Source organism: Chrysemys picta, chromosome 8 (assembly GCF_011386835.1).
Source record: "Chrysemys picta bellii isolate R12L10 chromosome 8, ASM1138683v2, whole genome shotgun sequence".
Lineage (NCBI taxonomy): Eukaryota > Metazoa > Chordata > Testudines > Emydidae > Chrysemys > Chrysemys picta.
Window position 1 is genome coordinate 98901802 of NC_088798.1, and position 24827 is coordinate 98926628.

A 24827-nucleotide genomic window follows, 5' to 3' on the forward strand; every position below is an offset into this window, starting at 1 on the left:
TAAGTGAAATGAGTTCAATGCTCTCAGTCTATAAGTTTGTCTGCATTTAAAACACAGAATTCTGAATTGCTGGCAGTCCTGACTCAATATAGACACAATATCAGTGTGACAAAAGTCAGCTGCAGTGAATCAGCAAAACTATATGAAAAAAAGTACTGATAAGTATCTGCTTGCATGATGCAAACATCCAGTTAACATTTCCCCACTTTGGTAATGCCTAAGATTCATGTGAACATTTTGAAATTTCGAGAATAGGAGGGTAGGGATAAAGACAATTTGTAAGTACTTGAAAGTTCTCTAAGTCTGGGATTTTATATACCTTAAATTCCACAGGGTAGCTGATTTTTAGTGTAATCAGCATCTTCTACACTTAATGAAGAGATCCAAACTCATTACCAGAATGTTTATAAAGCTAGCAGGTTATTTTTTCATTCTTTGATTACGTAAGCATTCAACAAGAAATGTGACATTTTAAAACTACATTTCTTCAAAGTTCAGGTCAGAATTTTATTTTGCTATCCTGACATTTAAATTTAAAGCACGTGATGGGATAACATAACAGTGATTAAAAAAACAGCACATTAACCATTTAAGAACATTTTAATCTATAACTATCCTTCTGCAGAAATACATAAACTGAAAGTTCATTATATAAATTATATTTTTAAACATTTACAGCACTCACATTCCATAACAGAAAAGGTTAATTCCACACTGAGATACTAGTGCAAAAAAGTGGTTTATCTAAGTGCAAATAAGTTAGTAAGAAGTTAAGTCTTCCCACAGTGAGCCAGTGGACTTCCCATTTTTATGCAGCTCTATAAGTCCATAATTGGGGACTTACATTTACACTAAATCTAAGGAAGTAGTACTGTGTGGAAATATTGGACTTTAGAGAGTACCAACCAAATCCTTTGTGAATGTACAGTAACAAGAGAAGAGGTTGGAGTATTTCCCACTACATGCAGATCTGCAAATTCACTTGGGTTAAAGATACACAGCACCTTGTTTTGCTGACCTGGCTCAAGACATAAATAAGTAAGTGTAAAATATCTTATGTTACTCTCTGATTATTAAAATACAATATGGCAAATATATATTATTAAAACTCACAAACATGCAGGTATTATATTCCAATGGATGCCATATGTCATCTTTGGCACATCACGGACAATACCTGAACACTGAGTATAGCACTAGACAATATATTTTAGGGAACAATCCTGCACTGGAAGGAGAATGAACTAGATGACTTAATAGACTTTTGCCATCTCTAACTTTTATGATTCTTTTATTTATTTGTGCTAAAAAATAATTTAGCAGGCCAGGATAGAGATACGATTACACCTCAAATCTTGAGGTTATACAGTGTATCCTAGAATGAAAGCGTAAGCGCTACCCAGGCAAAAATCAATGTTAAACAATTCACAAGAGGAAATATTAAGTGACTGCAATGCACAGGTCACAATCTCAGCAGCAGTTACTGAAATATATGGAGTCTGTGTCCACATACCCTAAGAAACTGTTGTGGTATAAAAATAAGTTGGAGACACTTCATAAATACACGTTTACTAATGACGAGCTTTGTTTTTTTCAGCACATATTCTTTAAGTCACTGTAATGTTTAAACTGAAGGCTGTATAGCTGGATACTCAGGAGGGCAAAAAACTTTCACAGGAGCTGGACCTAGACAATGAAACCCACTCCCACAAAAATACAAATGACCACAGACGAACCACTTTAGAAACTAGTCACCTCCAGAAATGCCAAACTCATTTCACTAACTTAACTTTCCCTCAATAATTTCTTCACACAGACACACAATACACCCATTCACATACACAACCAAAACCAAATAAACCTATAAATTAATCAAGGTATTTCTCTTACAGGCTGGAAAGGAAGTGAGAGAGAAATTGTTATTTCTTTATTTAAATACTTGAGAGATGCTCAGATACTACCATGAGGGGGGCCATGAAAGTACCAAGATGTATAGATACAATTTCTTGCATGCCCTTGTTATGACTACATTTTAAACCAGCATCTTACAGTATCAAGCATGAAATCTGCATATTTCCAAAACACTAAAAATTACTCTCAATATACACTTTTAAAGATTATCACCTCCATTTTTATTCTCAACACTACCACCACTTTCCTTGCTGCCACTGTCACAGGTTGCTTGAAATATCAGCTGAAAAGCACACATCTGTTTCAATGCCCACCATAATGGATTAGCCAGCAGAAGTTAACTGCAAGCATGGCCTATTCCGAAGAGGGGTAAACAGGTCATCTCCATAAGCACAGGCAACAAGAATCCCAAGTCTCCCATATCAGCATTGTGCCACCTAGCTGCAAGAATTATTTTAAATATTTACACTATCAGTTGATTTAGTTATTCTCAGCATTATAATGATCATCAGAAATAACTGAAGAAAAGCATGTCCTCAAAAAATATCCATGGTAGGACCTGCATGATGCCCTAACTCTGATAAGAGGCCATTTCTTACCTAAAAAGTTTGGTTTATGCAACCCAGACACAGTATTCTATAGTAGATAGATAATTTTGGGGGGAGATCACCCACATCGGAGTCACTTTTAGGTTGCATTTAAGCTATCTGTTGCCTTCACTTACTGCTAAGACCTCACCACCCACAAACGACTTTGACTTAGAAAAAGGCTTAATATGAAGACAGGATCTGCAGAATAGCAAACGTGAGTTATAAACATTAACTTCAAGGTTCTGAATTATTCCTCTTATTCAGATGCACAATTCAGGACTGTGGAGATATGTTTATCAATACTCTGTCATTCAAGTTCAGATCAGGGAAAAGGGTAGCTCACATCTACCCACTGTGATCTTGTATACCCTGCATCTGGAAGTCAAACCCAATGAGACAACAAGAAGAAAACAATCAATTCCAGACATACATTATCAATATACCATGAATATTGGACACCAGGATCCACATATATTCCCGAAGAGAGAGCTTATATAGCCAGGAGGGAAGCAGGCCCAACCTTTCCTTGAAATCAACCTTAAACACTAAGAACTGTATATCTGTCCTTAGTCTCTTAGGCAAAACCTCCACTGAACAACATCACAAAAAGAGGACTCCCAGTTTGAAATCTATTATTCAACTTCCATCCCTTTTTTCAGATATATGTAAAACAACAGCCCACCTGCCGTAAATAGGCTCAGATAAAGGCTACAGAATGTGACATCTTACACCACACAAACCACAATTCAAAAGTAAGTACCAACTAACAACAAGTTGACATGTGCTCCAACACTTTCCATCTTAGAAGATAATCTTCATTCCTTCCCAAAGAAGTAATGCATGCAGAGGAATGGGAAAAGGAACAGTCAAATGTCAGCACACAAGTCTTTGTGATATTAAAACTTTATCCCAGTAATAAGCCACCTCAGATTCCAAGACATAACATACAGTTTTCCAACATGGCAAAACTGTCCAAAGAATCCTTGAAAAAAAGACAGAGGCTAAACTCACATCCAGTTGGGCGAGGGATAGCATGAGTTTCCAAAGGTAACATGGGCAAACGCCTTTCTGGGAATTAACAGTTATTCAGAATCAACTCCTCTGGCACAACTAAAGTCAATTTAACTGGGAGTACATTATTTCATGCAATTTTTTTTTTAATTTCTTCAAGGAAATCTGAACTTCCTGTGCCAGTTTACAGGTTCATTTTAAGTCACGAGACCAATAAAATGGGCTAACTTTTGCTTTTAGTGCAAGAATTGTGTAGGCACTAATTGATTAATTTAATGTGATTCTTTTTTTTTAATTACAGATTAGTGGTTATGGGGCATCTGATTAGAGAATTATAAGCTTTTCAAACTACCTGATTGCATTTGTTAGGATTTTGCATTAACAGCGGAATAATCTAAAGTTCACTGAAACTACCTTGTGGCCTCCTATGTTTCAGGAAGATATTCCACATAGTCAGATCTTCAGACATCCTCACTAGTTAAGACACATTAAAATGAAACATTTCCCATCAAAGATGCCAAAAACTGGATTTAGTTTTATTGCATGACGTTGCATAAGAAAGTGTATTATTGAAAGCTGTAAGGCATCATGCAATTATCAATAAGCTAATAATTTATTGTTCCTTGAGAGGTGGTTATATAATCTAAATTTATAAAACCAGTTTCAAAAAAGTACATAAAAAATTTAACATGATGAGCATTAAATGTCGTTCACATGGCTCTTGTTTTTAGCTGTTAAAAAGTGCGTTTAAACATACTGTCCTGGAAAGTCACTCTGTCAAAAAATGGTGCAGAAGACTATTGTCAAGTTATAAATTTCAAAAGAATGTTGTGTTATGGGATTTGAAAGCTAACATGTGGTGATATTCAGTCTTACAAACTTGCTTAAAATCAGTTTTCAATCCTTACACTTGCAGTTTAGCATAGTTGATTTAATAATCTAAAAAACATTTGCTTTTGTAACCAAACAAAGTCTACTGAGTTTAAGTTATGTACACTGAGTGATCAAATAATGAGCAGACTTCATATTCAGACATAGGACAGAATGTACTGATGTGATTTTGGTGTTAATCAATGTATTGTGCCATCCAACGGAATCCTTCTCCATAGCCTTGTCTCTTTAGCACGCTGCACATAAAGACTTCCAGTGGTCTGGCATTCAATTCTTTCAGAGATACATTGCCCTGGAAGTAAGAGATCAAAAGTATATCAAATCTCAATAGTATGAAAAAATGGGTTCTTTCTACAAAAACAAACATTTTTTAATGTAATGTTATTACCTAATTTGTTTTAAATACTAGAAATTTGAAAAATTAACCTGAAGTTACCAAGAATAAAGTCCCTTTCTGAAATATATTGTGCATTCTATCATTTCTATCTGTTATATTCAGAGGAGATGAAGTACATGCAACAGGAATGCAAGAGCAAGCATGGTCAAAAAGGAGATTTTTAAACCAAGATGATTTTTGAAAACTCACATTAGGAGTTTCTCTATGGATGGGCATTATTCATTTTGCAATTAGATAAGAAGGGCATTTGCCACTAATGGTAAGACTGACCTCAGTCATGCTGACTGTAGTCCAAGGCCAAGGAATAGCAATAACAAAAACCGTTACTGCTCATTTGAAGACATTTTTGCCTATACTGCATTTTGGGTTTGAACTTGCACAACATAGGTGCGAGTGTTATGAAAATAAGAGCAAGATAAAAAGGTGATAAGGAGGGCAGAGAAAACGGGAGAATCCAACCACCATTGTTCTCCATGTCCACTGACAGTAGAACAAGAAGTAATGGTCTTTATCTGCAGCAAAAGGAGATTTAGGTTAGATATTAGGGAAAACTTTTTAACAAGAAGAGTAATTAAGCTCTGGAATAGGCTTCCAAAGGGAGGTGGAATCCCCATGGTTGGAGGTTTTTTAAGAAAGGTTGGACAAACACCTGTCAGGGATGGTCTAGGTTTACTTGGTCTGGCCTAAGCGGAGGGAACTGGACTTGATGACCTCTTAAGGTCCCTTCTAGTTCTACATTTACATGATCCTACAATAAGGATCCCCCATCACAGACACACTCTTTTACCCTGTGCACTTCTGAATGAGGGATCGAATGCACAAGGGACTTGATATTTACTACTGCTCAGTGTGGAAAAATCTGTCTAGCACTTAACCCTACCTGTGCCCATGCATAGGCTACACTGGCACTAAAACATAACCTCATGATACACACTGTTGAGAAGTTGCAAATACAGCTGTATAATTGTAACTCTCTCCATCTTTTTTCCCCACATACTTGATAATGCCCATTATAACCCAAATGCTGTGTTACGAGCCAAAGGTGGGTCTTGTTCTTCTCCAGAAAAATATATTGAATTTCACATGGCTGGTCTAGAAAAATCTACATTACAAGCATGAGGGATATTGGAGAAACTTGTTTTTAATCCCCTACAACTGAATATCTGTTACACATTGAGTGTGCTATTAGAAGTAGAGAGTTCAAATAGCACAATGATTCAGATGTAAAACCTACTTTATTGCTACAGGTATTAGTAAGAACTTTTTTTATAAACTACCAATCAAGATTTCCACAGTAGTGTAGTGGAGTTTAGTATCTCATTTCTAATCCTTGGACTAATATTTTCAGATTGTATCGCTCTATGAACCTGCACTATAAATCAGAAAGATCAGTGCCTACCAAACTTTATCAAATCTCCTAACAGAGTTCTAATCTGAAGAACTACCTTTAGAGACTTGCTCACTCAAAGTATTTTACAGGAAGCTATAAGCACTGTACCAGGATAGTTTAAGTGTGATTCTCTTTCTCTGAACAAAGATGACCCTGAAAACAATTAATAAATTATTAGTAGAACTATATCTAATCCAGAAGTTTTAGACTTTATTTTGTAGATATTACATTTTTTAATCTATGAATACTAAAGTACACAGTTTGTGTGTGTAGCTGGAAAGAAGTGATGCAAAAGAATGCTCGCTCTGGAGTACAGGGAAAGCAAATTCTAACAAGAAAACAAGCATTACCTTTCCTGTTGTTTGGCCATACAAACCAAACATCTCCCGTAACCTCTCTTCACTGATGGCTTCAGGTCTGTCAATCTTGTTACCAAGAATTAGGATAGGCACATTTGCAACAGTTTCATCTGTCATTAGCGACTATGACGGGGAGAAAAAAGGAAGAGGAGTTCAATGAGAATATGTATCCTTGTATGCAAGGAGAGGAAACCAGCAGCAAACAGTACTTGGGATGAGGGATGGAGAGAGCGGAGGGAGGAAAAAGAACACACTGCTGAACCCCCTGGTTGGGTGGCAGACGTGCCCATTTTCAGGTACTGAGAACATAAGTTCAATTTTTTTAAAAAATCCAATTTATTTACTTACATCAAGTTCTTCTTTTGATTCAGTCAATCTTTCATGATCAGCACAGTCCACCAGAAACACAATGCCATTGATGGCAGGCAGATAATTTTTCCACACTCTGCGAGCTAACAAAGAGCGTTATAAATTAACAGCAAAATTCAAAGTAATGCACAGGATTTCATTAAATAGCAGAATCTTTAAAAGGACAGCCAGTTCTATTTTAAAAAGTTTAAAATCTTTAGGACAACCTACCCTGCTTGACATAGCTTGAAATAAAGAAGCAAAAAAGGAATGCTTTACTATTTGAACCAGGAGAAAAACTGTTCATATCCGTAAGTACAGCTCTAAAAGTCTGTGACTTAGTGTATTATTTAGCAGTCAAATGGCTTATGACGATCTGAAGAATTTGAAATTTTTGATAAACTGTATTGGACTTTCAGTCCAAGTTAGCAGTAGAAGAGGTGGAAGTTTTATTAGTGCCCCTGATAGATCAATTCCACATGTGCATAGATATACTGCAGTTTACCTTTTCTATAAACTTACATCAGCAAATGTAAGTTTAAACCATAAAGGCTGATGGTAAATCTCAGGGTAGGGGTTTTTGTTTTGATCTTTTTTATTTGGTTTTTCTAATGGTCACATCAATCAACGGCTTTCCCCTCTACTTCAGCTCTTTGTTGCTCCCACCTAATTTTATATTAGGGTGCAACGAACGGTAGAGAGAGAAAGCAGATCAGGAAATGTTTTCTATATTGGCAAAAAAAAAGCCTGATAGAATAATATTTGTAGCATGGTCATTTGTTTGATATGAAACAAATAAAGGTTACAATTATTGGCACTGAAGTCAATATAGTTACAAGAACAAATGAGCCAATTGAGCCACTATCTTACCTTGAGCATGTCCACCCAGATCAAAAGTGGTAAAAGTCATACCAGCAATTGTCAGCTCTTCTGAGGCTAAAAATACACAAAAATGGTATGTTCTCTTACTGTCTTCAATGGGAATATTTCCTGAATAAGTGGTACGGGGCTAGGCCCAATAATCAGTTTTCTTACTTCACTAGTAACACATTGCAGGGGAGCTTGAGTGTGTAACACTATGTAGCCCACATAAGCAAAATATCTAAAATATTGTTTACTCTGTCTCCTTCCCCTCTTCCTCCCAAGAGTCCTTTGGGTCCTCATGGACCTATTAGTCCATTTTTCATCTGGGGTTGAAGTCCCTTCTTACAAAGCCACCCTGGTAAGTCATAGTCAACACCCTTTCAGCCAAAGAGAACCAAACAGCATTTCTGTAGAGGCTGTTAATGCCATGTTTGCAACTAGCTGTAGACGCAGCTGTTGAACAAACCAAGGCACTCCATCTCTCATGATCTGCACTCTCAGCCCCTGCTAACGTGCTCACTCTATGTCTAAGATTTTTAAGTAGCCCATATTGAACTATATTACAACAAATGTAGTTTTTGTAATATTAGTGAACACACTACGAAGGACGTGGCACACGAGAGATTTAAGGCACTGTTTCTAGTGTTAAAGAACTGGGGGTGTTAACTTACTGGGATGTAATGTAGGGACATGTTGTCCCAGTCTGTCATCTTTGAGCATGTGCAGCAGTGTAGTTTTTCCAGCATTGTCCAATCCAAGAAATACTAGTTTACCAGATTTCTTATACAGTCCTGTTTTAAAAAAAAAAAGTGTTTACTAAATATATTGATTTTATAGTGGAATATTATAACAATAAAATGCAGTACGACCAAAGGACTACAAGTTTAAATTATGACATGTAACAGAAGATTAACAATAGTATTTTCAGCTATTCTTAAGCAGAGGACTCTTCCCTATCCTGTGGGACCTCGCCTATGCTGGAAGCCCAAGATATCACCCTCAGACTGAACAGGGGATGTTTTCCTCCATTTTCTTCTCTGTCTATAACTGTTGCAAAGGAAATTGTCTTGGCAGATAAGTAAAGGAGAAAACTGGTTTTAAATATTATTTGCTGTTTTTAATTCTACACATATTCTATTACTGTTTGGTGATCTTACACATACTAAGATGCATTTAGGAGTTTGATGAATAGAGCTTGAAGACATGACAAGCCTTGCCTAAGACACGCATCGATGCCTCAGGAGAGTTACAAGCTTGTGCTATCAACAGTGTATAATGCATAGATGAAATGTTTCCTGTCATGTGATAACGCTCTAATAATATGGATTAGAAGTTTTACATTTCATTAATCTTTATAAGAACAAAACTTCCCTTTTAATTTCACCGTGTTTACGCCTCCAGTATAAACAATAACTAGAGGGGAGGAGGGAAGGGTTAAAAAGTAAGACATTTTAAAATAATAATTTTTAAATTGAGATCATCAAAGGGTGATTCTCTTAATTTATAACACTACCTCCCTCAACACTGTATCCTGGATCAGAGCTATTCTCTGCTTCTGCAAACTGTTCTATATCAGAGGGGTAGCCGTGTTAGTCTGAATCTGTAAAAAGCAACAGAGGGTCCTGTGGCACCTTTGAGACTAACAGAAGTATTGGGAGCATAAGCTTTCGTGGGTAAGAACCTCACTTCTTCAGATGCAAGAAGAAGTGAGGTTCTTACCCACGAAAGCTTATGCTCCCAATACTTCTGTTAGTCTCAAAGGTGCCACAGGACCCTCTGTTGCTTTTTACAAACTGTTCTATGCTAAGAATGTAGTAATCTTAAAACTAATGTCAGGTTGAAAGTCACCACCTGCTTTGAGGACCTGTAGAACATAGAATCTGCTTTAAGGGAGACCCTTACCCCCTTCAAAGAAATGTGACCTGGCCAGTCTGTTCAATACATTCTGTTAATTGCCACTGCCAGCCACACATCTGTTAGTTTTCCATTAATGTAGAACAAGGTTTAATGATAATAAAAATGGTATAAGAAGGAAGAGTGAAGTATGAATTTCAGCAAGAGAAACCTTTTTTTTAAAAAAGATAGAATTAGGCTGTTACATGTTCCTAAAGTTTGAAAATCACACACAAGTACAGAAAATTCAGCGTTAAAGTGGGTGCCATTAAGAAAAACAAATCAGCATTACTTGCGATAGCTAAATTTACCACTGCATTTCTATTACTTATTCTGTGTATAAGGAATAAGCAAGGCAACTACTGTAGTGAAGTAAATGTTTGGTTATCTAATGGTGCCCACTCTATGACTGGGTCTTTCATTATATGATGCCATTGTACTTGGCAATGTGATATACAATTAAGGAAATATTTATTTTACAAACTTTATGAAGATATAGAAATAGCTAATATAGTAAATTATTGGATTATACAATTAATATTGTGCTATTAAAGTTCACCAGCTTAGTTTCTCTGCATTCATTATGCTTAACTGTGTACTATAATGCAACTGTCAAAAGTTGTGTATTATTTATATTTCCAATTGCTAGGTTCACGTGTTCGAGAAAAGAGAAAAAAAGTCTATGTATTTGTGGTCACAATTCTTCTAAAAATGGGCCAGACAGAGCACTGCTTGTGTCTTAGGTTACTGATGAAGGCTTTTGATAAAGAAGAGATCCTGCTCACACCATACCTGATGAAGGCTGAATTGGTGATCAGACTTTTTCTGATCTTTGTTTTTGTTTAGTGAGGACTTTTTAAAACGAATCTTTCATTTGGATTCTGAATTAGACAACTTCTGAGACACTGCAGCATTCCACATACATACAAACATCTACCCTGTTAACCTTTATCCTGGTATTATTTACTTACCTTCTCTGCTTTTAAACTGTAATCTCTAGGATCACATTCGAACAGGGAACATTTATAACCTTGGCAGAGAAGGCTGTAATTCTCTAACAGAATCAGATGAGGAGAATGAATCTGGTACTCTTCTAATACTACAGGTATGTTATTTGTTATCTGATGCCTGAATGTGTGTTCTCTTGTGCCAAGATCATAAATACTAGTAGTATGTGAGTTAAAAACATAATGTGTATATAAAGACCATTTAAAAAACATTGGTTTCTTCTTCAGATACAGCACATCTGACTTCTCAAATTCAGCTCTTGGAACATAACGGATAACCAGGATAATTTGTAAGTTACTGAGTAAAGTAGCAAGACATCACCATCTACAAAACAAGAAAAGGTCATTAACAAGTTCTTACATTGTTCAACATACACCACAGAAGAGGTGCATGTCCTCCCTTCAGGAAGTTTGGGAACAAGTGAATTCATTACGTGGAAGATAACTGCGTAGGATGGCTCTAGTTTTTTTGGCATCTCTTTCTCTGGAAAAATAGCTAAATGTACTCCCTTCAAATTTTCTAAGAAGAACAAATAATACCTCTTTCCTGGCCAAGACATTATTTACCTATTCCAAACAAGAGCACATTTGTACCGCAGAGCTATACATTTCTAAGTATAGATAGGTACATTATGGACAGAATGAAACAGCAAATGTTGCCCCTGCTTCTCAGTACTATAATACAATTTTTGTTGGGTTTTTCATAAGAATACAAAGTGCTCAATTGGTAATACTCCAACTATAAAGTACAGCAAAATCACAATATACAGAAAAAATTCCTTCCCAGAAATCTCTTCATGGACATTTTTCTTTTATGATTTACAAAATGTTATAATCCCTTCAGGATAATAATATATCAGTAACAGTAAAATCAAGGGCTCCTAATTTATTAGGAAAGTCTGTTTAATCATGACAATATAGTCCCATTTTTTAATTTAGAAAAAAATTTGAGCAAGAGTAGGAATAGAGGAAGCAAGTTGCTCTTAGGGTACATAAAAGGACACGTCAAGAAACATTTTCCCTGGCACTTTGGTCTATAGTATCTTTCTCACTAGAAATATCCTTGGAGGAATGTGGGGGTGGGGTGGAAGTGGCGAAGTTTTCAAAAGTGCAGCAATCACTGCTTGATTAAATAAAGTAAGAGCGATAAGAGGTTATTCCACTTAGTTGACATTTCACTGGCTAACATTCAGATAGCTGGCCAAGGGTCTAACATACAGTGAGGAAGTTTAAACATCTAACTGATAATGGCTAGGCGGGTGACTTGGCGTGATTCATTAATCTTCTATTATTTATTTAATAAAATACATAAAACATGTAAATCATACACATTACTGGTCTATGTAACCCTGTGTCCCCTTACTGTTATCCTCATATCCCTTTCCTTGCCCTATCTGTTGAGAGTTAAGCTCACATATTGCATCCTGTATCAACCTGGCTTGAAACACTTTTGGTAGGCGCTGTTTTCATATTATGGGCCCTTCCGATGCCCTTCATCTGATTTTAGTAACACCTAACTTAGTATGGTACCACTGACTTCACTGGTACTGCTCATGGAGTAAAGTAAAGTACTGTTCAACATGAGTAAGGGTGTCAGAATCCAGCTCTCTATCATTATACAAGGCCACAATTGAGCTCTTTGATCCTGAAAGAGGCCTCCAGGTAATACCATAATACAAATGATAAGTGATAATTGAGGTATAAAGTCAAGTCACTGGGCCCCGTTCTCCCCTCTTGCACTAGTGAGAATCAGGAGTAACTCCACAGAAGTGAATGGAGCTACACCAGTATAAATCTAGTGTGAGTGGAAAATCAAGTCCATTGTGTTCATACTACAGTAATGCTTCCCGAGGTACACAGGTTTGTGAGGCACCTCACTACCACCTGCACTTAGTGTGAGGAAGCCATGTCTGTGCCTGCCAGGGGTCAGCTCCTTGACTCCACCAGCCAAAGGCAGCACAACCACTCCCCTCTAAGCCTATGCAGGCCCCACTCTCAGAAAAACAAAACAAAAAAACGTATTTTCTCTAAACAGAGGGATGGATGAAGAGTACAGTAAGGACTCAGTGCTGTTAAGAGAATAACTCTGCTTAATATTTTACATCTTTAATCTGAATGTCATTTCATTTACACCAAAATAAATGCTGCTGTTTAACTAGTACTATGTTTTAAGGATGCAAATGTAAATGAAAAACACTATAACAGAGCAGCATAAAAACTTACCTAAAAACTGCAGTACACTACTGAAACCACTGTAAATCCAATCAAATATGAAGGACATATCCGAATCTTAAGGGGTCTGAAAGAAAAAGAGAAATGCATTTAAGCACTATCGGAATATCATATAAAACATCTGTCTGAATTATGAGGAATCCAAAATACTGGATGAAAAAACTAAGAGCAATTAGCATGGATCAGTAGATAGATTCATTTTTTGGTATTCAATTATCAATCACCTGGCACTCAGTTTGATCTGAGCTTTGCTTTATATAGTTTACCCCTGAACACTATGCTGGAGAGCTAAACATTTTGAATGTGTTAAAGAATTATTGTTACAGCAAGGACTGCCAGAATATGATGTACTCAGGTGAAGCAGCCTTGTAAGAGAATGCTATCAGAGTCTAATGAGTAGTTTGTATTCACAGATAATTTATTTATCGGAGTGGAAGTTTAAGCCCAGAAATCTGAGACATCAGTTTTACCCTCATTTCAAAATATATGTTTATCTTTTTTAATGATTTATAAATTAAGGGTCTTTCAGCATTACTGTTAAACACCTTATTTAACAAGATTTATAAACTTGCATTAAAATAACTCCAGGAGTGGCTTGGTGCCCCATAGAGTATACTGCCACATGGTAGATCCAGTTCAATTCTTGATCCCATTCTATTATTCTCACTGCCAACAGGACTTAGGACTATTGCACAGACTGCATACTAAGACACTGAGATGAGGACGGTGCCACGCAGCACTCAACAGCTTCTTCTAGGAGTGAGCTTTCCATATTTTGTAAAAATGTAATAAAATCCTTTTTTTAACTAAATCAGAAAAAGAATAATTTTGCCTTAAATTTCAAAATACAAATGCGCACTTCCGTAGCACCTTTTGCTTCCATTGGAAAATTTCAAAGCACTTTACAAACAATGAATTTAGACTCACAACATCCACATATTTTACAGGTGGGGAAACTAAAGCATGGACAGGCATTAAGTGACTTGTCCAAGGTCACACAGCAAGTTTGTTGCAGAGATGGGGAAAAGAACCCAGATCGCCATACTGCCAACACTCACCGTTCTTCCTCTGTATTGTGATGGGAAAAAATGGAAGTCTTAACAATGGTAGTACAAATTAATTTATTTTAAAATGGGTCTGTGTAGAAGCACTGAGAGTTATTTAACTGAACATTTCATATGGAATTTTAGAATATAAATTTAAAGGGATAAATACTCTGGATAGGTCAGTGCACTGTCCATCTTATCCTAATCACTAGAGTTGAGTGAATTGACTTTCCAGTATGGTGATTGTACCTGAACCACCAGGCTATAGTATAGTCATTCCCACATTCTATACTATTTGTTGTCATTCATAATGGGACTTTATAAAGACAGACTAGTGAATAGTCATTATGAATTACTATGAATGATGATAAAAATCATTGGGCTAGAAAGAGAGAATTACTCTTTAATTTGATGATTAGGGTACTCACCTAGGATGAAGGAGATCCAAGTTCAAGTCCCTACTCCAGTGACTATGTAATTATTTATACAAAGTGAAATAACTTCAATAGGAAAGACTGAAAGAGACATACACCACAATATCCCAAAGCCAAGTAGCTAGGGCATTTTCTTGAGAGGTGGGAGACAGTGAATAGTTTCTGTTCTCCTAACCATGCATTTCTGGGTGAATTTTCTAGTTGCTGATAATTTTTTGTCCAGCTCCATGTCCAAAAGGAAGAAAATAAATATTTTTTCCACTAGAGACTAGCTAATTATGGAGGTGTCTATCTGCTGCTTAAATCAACCATCAAGCTTTAAAGTTACACCCGTGTTCTCAGGGAGAAACACTGGTACATCAGATCATGGAGGCGTACAAATATGTTTTTCTTGGCCAATAAGATACAACTAGAATGGTCCTGGTTTAGACCCTCTTCTCCTGGGAAATAACAACTAAGTGACAGCAAGAAGGCCATATGCCCTAAGTTTGTTCAAAGAGCAGTACCAAGCAGTAGAATCTTATCAAGCAATGCTGCATTTGTGTGATAGAAACCCATTAATGGACAACCCCCAATACAAAAATAGCCTCTCCATGTACCCACTAGTGATGGATGCTGAATGCTCATCTGAGGAAGTCAGCATTCATTTTGCACAGAGCTAGAATGTACATCACTTCTGAAGCAGTATTTGTGATGTACAAATATCACTGCCACTGACTCACTGCTCTGCCATGGGCAACTTGCTTAATCTCTTTAATCTCAATTTCCCAAGCTTTAAAATGGAGATAAGTACTGTATACTTACCTACCCCCGGGGATGTTCCAAATTATTGTTTGGACAACATTTTGCAAGCATAAGGTACTTAGTGCCAAGTATCAATTGCCAAGGCACTCTGGCCATGTCCTCTTTCCTTTGGCAAAGCCTCATCCCACCCCGCCCCTCAGACTAGCTACAGTTTCCAATGCCACCTGAGGATTTTCTAACACTGGTGATCTTCCAGTGGCTGGGTGAAATGGTTTTAGAGACGCTTTGCATCAGTAATATAGTACAAACTGGATGAAGCTCGACACAGGCCAAAACCTACCAACCCACCTTTGTTACAATGATGAGAAAAAAGTAATAGCTTAGAAGCTTGAAACAATCAATTACTAGCCCTAGGTGAGAAGAATTTTTCAGTGTTGCCACAAAGGGACAGACCTATCCCAGGAACAGAGCATGAAGGAAAAAAGGAAAGGAATATTTTAATTTGAGTCTTAAAGCAAAGTTTGATCCATCCAGTGCACATTTGCTGTCCCATCCTCCTCAAAATTTAAACGGTTAGGTTTAGCCACGAAGAAACCTAGGACTCCTCATTCACATCATGAGTTACTGGAAACAGAGTTGATCAAATAAGACAAAAGAATGACTAAGGAATAAAAAGTACCACATGAACACTAAGTCCCACAACACTATGAATACAACTGTCATTTACATGTCTCAAAAGCAAAGGTCAGGAACAAGCAAACACAGAACATACACGTCAGCAGATTTGTTTATTGCTCAAACAAAATACCAATCAGGAGAAGCCTCTTTGAGGCTTAGAAATATTATCTACTCAAGTAACGTACAAATCAGTGCAAAGGGTGTGATGCAACAGAACTGCTCAAATTACTGAAGTGAAAATAATTTCTTAAAGCCTAGTCACCTTAAACTGAAATGATCCTTTTATGTTTACAAAACTTGTGGACAACAATAAAAATCTCCAAAGATTTTCTTTACGCACTATTAAAAACTGTAACAACATGCAAGATTTAAATATGCTATTAAAATGAGAAAGGGTTATTCAGCGTATACAGCTGAAATTAGAGCATTAATGGTTAAATCCCTATCATAAAGTAAAATACAAAATTAAGTTCTCTAGTGCAATGAAAGAATCTTAGATTAGTCAGAAGATTTGTGGTTTTAAAATAGGACGTGTCCAAATAACTCAAAAATATACCAACAAAAATTAACAGTAATAACACCTGACAACACTGAAAATTAAATAATTCTATTAAAGGAAAAATAGCTTGACAGTTATTTTAGAAGGGAACATTGTAATATTTGGATGGGAGTTGGTTAAATCTACTGTTACCATGCAGAAAACAAACTGCATAATTTTAATCTGAGCTTCAAATCTATTAATTAAATGACTTATCTCTACATTTGATATGAAACGATTATGTTGTAACTAACATGCTGAAGTCTGGCCACTACAAAACAAATAAAACAAGCAAAGGCTTGCTGTACACATCCATTTAAACTGGCATGACTGATCCAAAAGCACCAGAAAAATTTAACATCCATATTCTACAAACCACAAGGAAGCCAAAGGCTGTCTGTCTTAGGGTTCTTTTAAATGATATAGCTTTAATTCTTTTCAAGGCAATTTGAAATCATGGGCTGCTGTTTTTTGGGGAGCCATTGTTTTTGTTTGTTTTTGACTGCAAACAGATTTCAGTTGGTTTGTGACGATCTTTTGGTACTGGCTGTTTCAATAAAAATCACTTTAATTTATTGACCCATGCCCTCCTTAAGAAAACAGAAATAATTTTATTGAATCACAGCATAATGCCTAACATATGGTTATCACTTCCACGTATGTCTCAACTGTGACTAACATTATATCATCATTACACCCTGAGCTTGATTTTGTAAGTTATATGGAACCTGTCTTAGGCAGTCACTCAACTGATCAACAAAAACTGTTGCTTAGTGGAGGCGATCTTCTACTTAAGGTGAAGTAGAATTGGACACTATAACTTTGGGTAAAGCTTGAACAACCTCTTAAGACGGAAGGTTCCTAATAAGAAAGAGTTATCAAACAGACTCATTGTAATTCTATCATTCCTTACCTGTCAGGAGATAGATCAGAAAAGATTACATTTTCTTTCCCTCTACCACTATAAATTTGTTACAGATAAAAATAAATTCTGTTATGCTTTCCAAGCTGGTTAATATAGTGGTTGTTCTTTTTAATATGGTGTTAAATTTGCAATTTTAAATACGTTTTGTTAGGATAGTGGATTGTGTTCTTTTTTTAAATTTAACATACTATTACTTTACAACACAAAAAGCATAACTAGTAAAAAATTACTAGTTTTATTCAAGTAAAATGCCCTTTGCATAAACTGAAAAGTGCATTCTACGGGGCCTGGAGAGACTGCTAACAAAAGCTTAGTGAATCATGACTATCCAACATGACTGCACTTTAACCAGTGTACTCTGAACTTCAATAATTCCAGGAACACAGTCTTCTAGAAACAACTTGGCAAACAAGTGTTTAAAGTCTACTTTAAGGCTGTACGCAAATTTTATTGCAGATTTGATCTAATTTCATAAAATCTTACCAATGGGGAAAAAAATCAATATCCTTAACAAAACTCCTTATTTGAAGTTATGATATACATCTGCTCTAGTACAGATCATTTAAAAAATAAGGCTGGAATGCATATTTTGGCCCAATAAGTCACCTCAAGAATACCTCTGAGGCAGGGGGAAAGGGAGTCACTTCAAAAATGAAAGAAGTAACAGATTTTTATGCATTTGAATGACTTTCTTGTAAATATTTGTGAAACCTCAAAAATGATTTATATCATCATCAATATAGCTCTGTAACTATGTGCTTCAGTAAACAAAGGAAGATAATGTTGCAGGATGTGCTAAGTTTTTTTTACACTATTTATTTAGGAAATTTTAACAAGTTTACACATCCTTGCCATGTAAATACCAGATACAAAACAATCATTATAATGTTTAGCTTTTGTTTAAAGAGGCATTATATAGGCATAAAAATCAACAGATCTTTCTATAATCTTGCACTCTAGGCATAGCATAATTTTTAGCTTTGTTTGAAACAATAAATAAAAAAATAAGACTGTGAAAATGGTGATGCAGCAGTTATGTTAGATCCGAAAGGAAAATAAATACACTATAACTGAAATAATCCAAGTAACAAAACCTGGTTTCAGATCATATTTTGAAAGTAAAAATAGACTTTATGGCCTAGTGTAATAACTCCTTTTCTTACATGAAAAAAAGTTTACCTAGGAATTTGAATAGATATGAACCTTTTTCCTCTTAGCTGTGATAATATATTTTTATTATTTTTACAAACGGAATGTTCCGAACAAATCAATCCAACATGCCACACTAAAACAAGATTCACTGTAGCAGATAAATTCAAAAAGTTTGTAAATTGGAAATGAATACTTACTGATGCTGTATTGAAGACCATCAACATCAAAGAGAAATACAATCCAACACTGAAAAGGAATTGCCAAATAGTACTCTTACAGATTAATACAATCAAGATAAACACAAGGAGTATCTCTATCGTTTAGAAAGCCCTTTCTTTGGAATGCGTTTCCAATAACGAAGAGAAAGGAAAATAAATTCCAGCAAAGACAGGTAGGTGAAGAAAGGGAGAGTAATGAATCATCACTACAGGGATTCTGACTCTCAGTTTTCAGAGTCACTTAGCTATTTTGGATGATGTAATGAATTCCAATTCTGTTTACAAAAGGGAGGTGGTCACACACTTCTCAGACAAAATAACTGAAATAATGTGGAGACGTAAGAGTCCACTAAAATGTATTAAATTCAGCAATCTGATGGTCCAGCTGAAGTGTAAGAGTCATATTCACATCACCTTCTAATACTCAGAGTTGTTATATCTTAGTGTTTCCAGTAAGAGAGATGCATTTTTTATTATTAGTCTGACAATACCAAACCAAGGCTTGGAAAACATAAATTGCCGCATATCTACTATTTAAAAAAGACTTAAGAAACTCAAGGTATTTTCTTTCAGTAAAGTTTACTTTCAGATTCAACAGGCGGCAAAGCCAAATAGCAGTTGTGTGTGATTACACAATCCTTTGCACTGGGCCTGTCCTTCCAACTGCGCCTGCCTCTTTTTATTTGTATATGTTTCCTAGTCCTTAATAGGTAGGCAATATTTTGTCAAAATTTCTCAGTGCCAAGTAACTCCTTTGAACAGATTGAATGAACATTGTTAACATAATAAAATAAGCAAACAATCTTGCTGGTGTTTTATGAATGAAAACACTTTTATAATAAAATATCCTTTCTTATATAGTCTATCTGATAAAATATCAATATTTTTCATTTTTAAGAGTTGTCATCTCTAGTTCCAACTTTTAAAAAAAAATCTATAAATTTTGTGATATGTTATTTGAATTACTAATATTTTCCCAATAGATTCCTTCTAAAAAAACACTTTCTAGTATGAGCCATGCCAGGTGACACGAGCAACTGAGTTCTCATTTCCTAGCTTATGAAATCCTAATAGGAATCTTCCATGCCTGTTGTGCAGTGTTTTTAACAGGGCTTATTGAAAACCATGCCTGAACTCCAATTCACAGGGAGTGACTCCTACTAGATCACTTCTTATTAGGTCAGATTGGAACTACAGTTCCAGTGAACTTGTCCAAAACCCTTATGCCAACAGTACCATTTTAACAGTTTTTCAGTAACAGCTGTATAAATTAAATATTGACAAAATGCTAATGGCTGATATTTAAATGTAGCCCAAATTACTGCAGATACTCAGTTGAGACATATTTTCCTTCCAATCAGGAATAGTTCTCAATACCACTACAAAAGGGATGGCTGAGACCACCTTTCAGCATCGGTTGAAAGCATTTTTGTCCTATCTATGCAAGCAGTTAAGTGTTTTCAACACCAAGTGAAGGAAGACTGACGGGGGAGGAGGATATCAATTTCTGAAAACCATTCGGAATTGGTCATTTCCCTTATGTCGATGGCCCTTATGAGTTTCAAACCACACTAGCTAACGAAAAATAACATGCTAAACCTCAAAATTCTTGTTACTCAGTTCTTTACAAATTTACTTTAATTTTTTGGGGGTGCAAGGACCATGGCTCTTCTATGACATACTCTGTGTGGGTGGGATTATCCAACTCATGGGTCAATAGAGGAAGACACAGTCATGACTTGAAATGTGAGTTCACCTGCAAAGAAACATTCACAGAATCCAAGTCTGTAATTGTATAGCACTTAGCATATTGCAGCGATGATCCTGCACAGAGCCCACGGGTGTTACCATCATAACAAATATATTTCGTAAGTGCATTGTTAATTCTCTGGAAACTACACTGAATCTATATCAAGCAAAATCCTCCTATTACAGATTGTAATAATCATTATATTGGCCACACAGTGCATTTCCCCCCTTTTCAAAAGCCCTGAACATAGAAGGGATACAACACCTTCCTTCTAATGATCTGTCTGTCTTCCCCTGGCTCTAATCTCCAACAGCCCATCACTATGTGTCCCCCATCCCATCATCTGATGTGAGCTTCCATGACAGAAAAGACATCAGTTGTGATTTAATCATTTAATTCAATGAGTTATCTACCCAGCATGAGAGGGGTGTTGGAAAATAACATTTTACGAACAACCTATTACTTTAACAGTGTATGTACACACGCATGAACAGAATGAGGGCAGCACGGTCTAGTGGCTGAAGCACAGGCCTAGGAGCCAGGACGTCTACCCACAGCTCCAGCACTAACTCACACTATGACCTAGGGCAAGTCACTTAAGCTATGTCTACATTAGCACTTTTGTCGGTAATGTTTTTGTAGGTCAAGGATGTGAAAAATACACCTCCCTGACCAACGTAAGTCTCACTGGGGACAGCACTGTCAGCAGGAGACCATCTCCCACTATCATAGTTACCACCACCCGTTGGGGATGGTTTAATTATCCCGGCAGGAGAGCTCTCTCCCGTCAGCAAAGAACAGCTACACAGGAGATCTTACAGCAGCACAACTGCAGCAGTACAGCTGTGCCACTGTAAGGTGTGTAAGGTAGACATAGCCTTAGGCCTGGGAGGGCGGGGGAGGATCAATCTAAGTTACGCAACTTCAGCTACGTGAATAACGTAGCTGAAGTCGACATACTTAGATCGACTTACTGTGGTGTCTTCACTGCGGTGAGTCGACTGCTGCTGCTCTCCCGTCAACTCTGCCTGCGCCTCTCGCGGTGCTAGAGTACAGGAGTCGACGGGAGAGCGCTCGGGTCGATTTATCGCATCTAGACTAGACATGATAAATCGACTCCCGCTGGCTCGATCACTACCCTCGGATCTAGCGGGTAGTGAAGACATACCCTTAGTGACTAAGTTTCCTTGTCTTTAAATTGAGGACAATAATAATTATTTACCTACCTAACAGGGATATTGAGTGAATGAACTAGTTAGGCTGTGAGAACTAGACCTAAACACTGCAAGAGAAAAATAGAGTATTATTATTAAAAGGGATCAATGAAGGAAAGAAAAATACAAGATCTAAGGAGAGGAGCATACAGTAGTTTACATGGAGAGAAAAGCTCTGCAGGCAGCTGAGAAAGAAAAAAACATGGTGAGAGGATGAAACCTTGGGGCGACAAGTAGGAGCAGAATAGAAGACGTTGGGGGGCAAGTGGAGGAACCAAGTGGGGGGAGAGAAGAGAATGAAGTGGGGGCAGAAAGGAAGACACTGAGGGCACAAGGGAGTGAAAGGGAAAGAGGGTACAAAGAGGAAAGTATGGGCAGGCAGAGAGGAAAAAGGAAGACTGAGAGGAAGGTACAGGTTGGGGCATGGAATATAGACAGGAAGGTGGAGGGAGACAGTGATTAATGTACAGATGGGGATGGTGGGGGCAGAGGGGAAGGTATGGAGTGCAGTGGGTATAAAGAGGAGGATAGGGAAACAGAGAAGAAGGGGAGCAGAGGGTCCAGGTGGGGGCAGCAGTTACAGTGAGGGGGGGCAGCAGGGAAGCTACAAGTGGGGGGAGTGATTACAGAGGGGAAGGTGGGAGGCAGAGTGCACATACAGGGGCAGTGGATACAGGGGGTAGAAGGGAAGATGGGGGTACAAAGGGAAAGATTGGGGAGCAGCAGGTCCAAAGGGGAAGGTGGGGGAGCAGCGGGTCCAGGTGGGGGGGCAGCGGGTCCAAAGGGGAAGGTGGGGGAGCAGCGGGTCCAGGTGGGGGGGCAGCGGGTCCAGGTGGGGGGGCAGCGGGTCCTGGTGGGGGGGCAGCGGGTCCTGGTGGGGGGGCAGCGGGTCCAAAGGAGAAGGTGGGGGGCAGCGGGTCCAAAGGGGAAGGTGGGGGGCAGAGGATCCAGGTGGGGGGGCAGTAGGTCCAAAGGGGAAGGTGGGGGGCAGCGGGTACCAAGGCGAAGCTATGGGGGGACACAGACGGATCAGACAGCAGGAGACAATGGTGGCGTGGGGGGTGGAGGGCCCGGGCCCAAGCGCATCGCGGCGCCCCCGCCGCTCACTCACCCGCTGGTGCAGAACCTGAGATCCAGGCCGCCCCGCTCCGCCCGGCACCGACACGGACCCTCAGCGCCCTCGGCCCCGCCCCCACCCCGCTCCTTCCGGGCCCAGCCGGCCTTGTCACACTCAGCGCGCTCCGCCCGGCGCCGGCTCCTGGAGCTCGGGGGCCGCCCCAGGAGCCCGACTCACCCGCTCCCCTTTCCTCGGAACTGCGCTTACTGCGGTCTGCCTGTCCCTCCCGCACATCCCCAAGGCTAAGCGCTCCTCCCCACAAGCGGGTTGCCTCCTTCCAGTACGGGGAACTTATCCTGTCCCCGCTCCTGCCGCTTCTCGGGGCTGCCCCCAACTTGGATTCAGCCCAGGGGCTGCTTCCCAACCCCCCAGCCCCTCGGGTTCCAACGGGCTGCCCCCCAAACAAACTCCCTAATACTGGGGCCACGCCCCCAGTCACCCTCGTTCCATACTCACCCTTTTCTGGGGTTGCCCCTCAGATCACCCCAGTCCAGTACAGAGGCAACCAACCCACCCACCCTAACTCCCCTCCCCAGTGGAGCATCCCACACCCCCAGGCACCAGCCCTGGAATTAGGGTTGCCAACAGTGTATTTTAAAAATAAGGGACTGTTTTCTTAGCCTCTCCACCCCACCTCTCTTCCCCATATTATTATTTATTTACTAATAAGCAGTACTCACCTACATTCACCAGGGGTATTTGTTGTTGCTTTTTGCAACACTCAGCAACTCCCAAACCTGCACAGAGATGAAAAAATAACGGGCAGTTGGCAACCCTATCTGGGGCTAGGGTGACCAGATAGCAAATGTGAAAAATCGGGACATGGGGTGGGGGGTAATTGGAGCCTATATAAGAAAAAGACCCAAAAATCAGGACTGTCCCTATAAAATCGGGACATCTGGTCACCCTAATCTGGGGCTGCCCCCCAACTCATCAAACCAAGTCTGTGTGCTAGCCTCCGAATCACACCCTGCCCAAAACAGGGGGATTTCCTAACTCACTCTCCCCCCCCCTTTAGCATTAGGCGGGATGGCTTTCCAAATTCAGCCTCCTGCCTTTCTTCCTCATCACTGGTTGGATCCCCAGTGCAAGAGCTGCAGCCAGGCCCTAAATCAACCCTCTGTTTTCTTTGCCATGGTTCCTTGTTGAAGAGGTGCTTAGAATTGTATTTTTTTAATTTTTAAATTCTTCGCTTACAATACAAAGAAATAATGGAAATGGGCTGCTTTCTTGATGTAAAGGCAATACATACAAATGTCACAAGAAATGTAGCATTTATAGCACAAAAGAGGTTCTTGTGATTAAAACACAAGGCTTGGAGTCGTGAGACATAGGTTATGCTTCTGACTCTGACATACACTCACTGTGTGACTAGGCAAGTCACTTAAATTCTCTGTACCTTAATTTTACCATTTGTCAAACTGGAAAAACACTTCCTTACCTCAGAGGGGTGGTGTGAAATTCAGCTATTAATATTTTAAAGCACCCAGTTGTAAATACAAACTATTTCAGTAGTGCTCCAACTGGGCTTAAGCTTGCAGGATCAAAGTCTATTGTTGTTATAAAGAAAGCTTAATATCCCAAGCTATTGTAAAATGTATGTTTGGTATTGTCACTGATGCCAAGGAAGTAAATGAATTAGTACCTGTGGGAAGAAGAGAAAATTGCGGTAATAATGGTGACTATTTTTCACTTAAGAACTGCTGTAGAGAACTTTTACTCTTCCATAATTTCTTCTACCGATTTTATTAAAAAGTGGCTAGTAATTTTACGTGTCTCGTCCTAAGTTGCTCAAGTTGAATCACTTTAAAGAGGTCTGATTTTCAGATGATGAGTGCTCAGTACTTCAAGGTGTATCAAGTTGGGCACCCAAAAACTGAGATCCCAAAATCACTAGTAACACGCTAAAGTCTTAATATAATTTATCAAAATGTGGACTATGACCAAACCAAAAGCAATTGGCTTTAAAGTCCCAGCACAGTACATGATTCTGCACAGCTTGCCTATGTGTGGCCTCCATGTATGGCCTCCATTGCACTTTACACTTGCTTCTGAGAGAAGTTTGAGTAAATTATCCTTGAAGCAAAGTCATGAGCCAAAAAAGTCACCTGCAACAGC

General features: G+C 38.5%; 1 protein-coding gene across 7 annotated transcripts; it reads right to left on the reverse strand.

The window, feature by feature from the left end:
- Positions 1-482: 482 nt before the first annotated feature.
- SAR1B (secretion associated Ras related GTPase 1B) lies at positions 483-24082 on the reverse strand. 7 transcript variants are annotated; one of them, XM_065555011.1, is made up of 10 exons: positions 22704-22752; positions 21605-21660; positions 20311-20384; positions 18608-18656; positions 12885-12960; positions 8433-8552; positions 7768-7833; positions 6898-7001; positions 6541-6672; positions 483-4695 (listed from the first exon to the last, which is right to left on the reverse strand). In XM_065555011.1, the coding sequence occupies exons 5-10, from the start codon at positions 12940-12942 to the stop codon at positions 4579-4581; spliced, it is 597 nt and encodes a 198-aa protein (XP_065411083.1). In that variant the 5' UTR covers positions 12943-12960; positions 18608-18656; positions 20311-20384; positions 21605-21660; positions 22704-22752; the 3' UTR covers positions 483-4578. The 7 variants fall into 7 exon arrangements, with proteins under 7 accessions (XP_065411083.1, XP_065411082.1, XP_065411081.1 ...); XM_065555010.1 differs by lacking the exons at positions 20311-20384; positions 21605-21660; positions 22704-22752 and adding exons at positions 23390-23484; positions 23616-24060; XM_065555009.1 differs by lacking the exon at positions 20311-20384 and having other exon boundaries at positions 22704-22786.
- Positions 24083-24827: the final 745 nt, after the last annotated feature.